The sequence below is a fragment of the Perkinsus marinus genome (assembly GCF_000006405.1).
Source record: "Perkinsus marinus ATCC 50983 genomic scaffold scf_1104296934088, whole genome shotgun sequence".
In the NCBI taxonomy this organism is placed as follows: domain Eukaryota; phylum Perkinsozoa; order Perkinsida; family Perkinsidae; genus Perkinsus; species Perkinsus marinus.
In genome coordinates, this window is record NW_003214915.1 from 2,501 (window position 1) to 5,205 (window position 2,705).

At 48.2% G+C, this 2,705-nt stretch overlaps 2 protein-coding genes and 1 non-coding gene across 3 annotated transcripts in view; 2 read left to right on the plus strand and 1 right to left on the minus strand.

The window, feature by feature from the left end:
* The window catches only part of Pmar_PMAR008559 (Cyclopropane-fatty-acyl-phospholipid synthase, putative), a gene marked incomplete at both ends in the record, with an annotated part of 2,334 nt that extends 1,908 nt beyond the window's left edge, over positions 1–426 (minus strand). The window contains 3 exons of the mRNA XM_002785070.1: positions 1–97; positions 145–298; positions 346–426. The exon at positions 1–97 is cut by the window's left edge and continues 41 nt beyond it. Coding sequence (XP_002785116.1) covers positions 1–97; positions 145–298; positions 346–426 — 332 coding nt within the window. The remainder of the gene's footprint in view (positions 98–144; positions 299–345) is intronic.
* A 1,577-nt stretch (positions 427–2,003) lies between these two features.
* On the plus strand, positions 2,004–2,077 carry Pmar_PMAR008560. The gene has a single exon. It is a non-coding gene; the product is annotated as a tRNA-Val (tRNA).
* Positions 2,078–2,323: 246 nt separating this feature from the next.
* The window catches only part of Pmar_PMAR008561 (T-complex protein 1, putative), a gene marked incomplete at both ends in the record, with an annotated part of 1,835 nt that continues 1,453 nt past the window's right edge, over positions 2,324–2,705 (plus strand). Inside the window, 2 exons of the mRNA XM_002785071.1 lie at positions 2,324–2,347; positions 2,676–2,705. The exon at positions 2,676–2,705 is cut by the window's right edge and continues 4 nt beyond it. Of these exons, the coding sequence (XP_002785117.1) occupies positions 2,324–2,347; positions 2,676–2,705 (54 nt within the window). The remainder of the gene's footprint in view (positions 2,348–2,675) is intronic.

Genomic DNA, 2,705 nt, shown 5'->3' on the forward strand with positions numbered 1-2,705 from the left:
TCGTAGAAGGCCTGCATGGGGACTCTACTGGTGCCGTATTTGCCGCGGAGGGAGGGGTCCTTAAAGGAAAGCCATTGATCCCAATCCACAGGGGAATCTGAAAAAAGCAGTGGGAACGTCGAAGGTGGGGAGAATGCTCCTTACGGTCCTTGTCTGAGAGTCTACTAGTAGTCCACATAGTGGCCATGAAGGAAGCACCAGCGACGACGAGGAGAGCTGCCAAGGTGGCTCCACATTGTAGTAGCTGGGTGAATAGGGTTAGAGTGAGGGATGTGAGAGAAGAGGGTACACCAGCGGTCTGAGGGAGGGGGAGGAGAAGGAGGAAGTGGTCGTTGGGTAGCTTACTATGGTGCGGAGGACAGCGAGGACCACTACGATGACAGTGTAGATGGTTGGTAGTTGGGATAGGGTATTGACGTCCAGCATGGTGGTAATGAGGAACGCAACGCAACTTGATGATGATGATGGTAATCATTGGCATCATACGGCGTGTTGCATAGACCTTCGAAAGCCCTCTTAGGATTAGATATCGCATGTAAGAGTCGATCTTGGGTGCGCTCTTAGAACTTAGGTACTGAACACCCCAATTGAAAGGGCGCGCATCGCTCCGCTCAGATTTGTGGAACGTTTCGACATTTTCAGCGCAAGTTTACTATTAGGCTTGGACATGGTTAAAGTCGCTTCGTAGAATCGTATTATCGTGTGGAGGAGTAGCGGCTAATCGAAAGACGGGTACCGGTTCTGATTCTCGAGGCAGTGGTCACTTCGCGGGCCTCATCCGTATCTTTCACTGAGGAACCTCTGGATATTTTGTGGCCCCCTTCTGCCATGCACCGCCATCTGTCTATTCCTCTTCTAGCAGCAGTGGTGACACTTCAGGGCCGGATAGTGATCTCGTCTCACAGGTCTGATAGTGAGCTGGAGGTCAGTGATCATGAACAGGTAGTATCTTTAGGTTAACACTGTAAGATACGGAATAGGTCCAGTCATGGCCTGTCCGTTTCAGAGGCATTCTTGTTGGTGTAACTGAGTAACCAAAAATAGATTCCAATACTGTGGCTCTTCCCTCAGGAGTGCCTTGCCGTATGCTGCATCTGCGACTATTCTACTAGAGGGCCAGTGAGGGACGTTTGGGCCCATATGAGGACCGTCCATAACGTAAATTATGATCAACAATTTATCCTAGCTGGCGAGTATCTTCGTATGAAACTCGTCAACTTTATGCGAAAAAGCGGCAGGCAGCCGACTGCTCTGTCTGAGCTGGAATGTGAACTGTCGTTGCAACCCGTGATAGAAGACGATCGGTTTTTATTCGAGGAGTTGAACTGTGAGGAGGGTATAACGCTTACTCAGTGCATCGTACAGACTAGTGTACAGGGATCATGTATCTTCCGAGAAGTTGGGATATATGACGACCCCGCTGCAGCATGTCATGTTCCTGTAGAGCTGGCAATACTGTATATACAGCTTGGCAGTCTGCATGAGCGACCCTCGCACAGGTCTTAGCAGTAGGGACGTCACTGGGATGGGTGGAAGCAGTTATGTGCAACTTAAGAGGATAGGATAGGATCGCGATAGAGCTATATTCTATTTGTGCATTCCTTGCGGGTGGATAGATTGAGATGTGCCTTGAGGCGGAAGTGGGAGGTGAGTGACGAGGGCTAGCGTGGGTTGCACGGTGAGCTTTTGGATATTCAGAGGAGCTGATCGATCGTGGTCAAGACCCTTCGGCGGAGATTTCGGTGGTATGCTGTGTCGGTGTATTTGTCATAACTGTTATGACATTTCGACAGGGTATCAGCCGGTCGATCATTGATGCATGCGAATGCAGAGAGAATGGTGCCACTGGTAGAGACGCTGTTAGAGTAAGGGAGTTGGTAGGTGCGGTGGTGGAACGCTCATGTAGTGAGACTTACTGTGAGAATGTTGAAGTTCTAGAGTTTTATTGGCCTCCCTTCGGGGAAGGACTGTGTGAACACTGTGGGTATGATTGGAGTATCACAGCTGGAATGGTCTAGTTGGTTATGACGATCGCCTCACACGCGATAGGTCCCGGGTTCGACTCCCGGTTCCAGTATTTTTTCACGCATCACGAATTTCACCCATAATTCTGTTCTCGAAGATGAGAAGGCTTCCTCAGTTGCAGTGAGGATGATTAAAATATTGCTCGTGCATCTCGGCGTTTTGTTATCACCTCGCACGAAAGTTCATATACGAATGTTCATGTTCGTATCATATACGAAGCGAATATGAGAAAGAATATTCAATGCAAAACTCGTACCGTCTCTCTAACTCGTATGTCAACATGCATGCGTGCAGAAACATGCCATTTTTCGTCAGATATAAAGTCACTGCTCGATGCTCTGATGGTTTCTCGATCATCACCGATCATTTGATCGGAGGCGTGTTGCATACATCTGTTACGATTTCATGAAACTGTGTGAGTTTCCTAATGTCTTCAATCTCTGTCGCTGAGTTTTAGGGTAGCCACTGTAGACTCAGAATTTAAGAATTCAAAAATTTAGTCAGAACTTGACGACTCCATAAGCTATACTCAACCGAGTTTTTCTTTTGAACATGTCAAGTGGATCAGCGTACATTCCAATGGATGCACGCCCGGAGTGGAAAGGAGTTCAGCCAGTGTTCCAAGATGACGGGCAAAGCCTCTCGTGCAGATTCAGTATACAGAGGAATTCACGGTAATC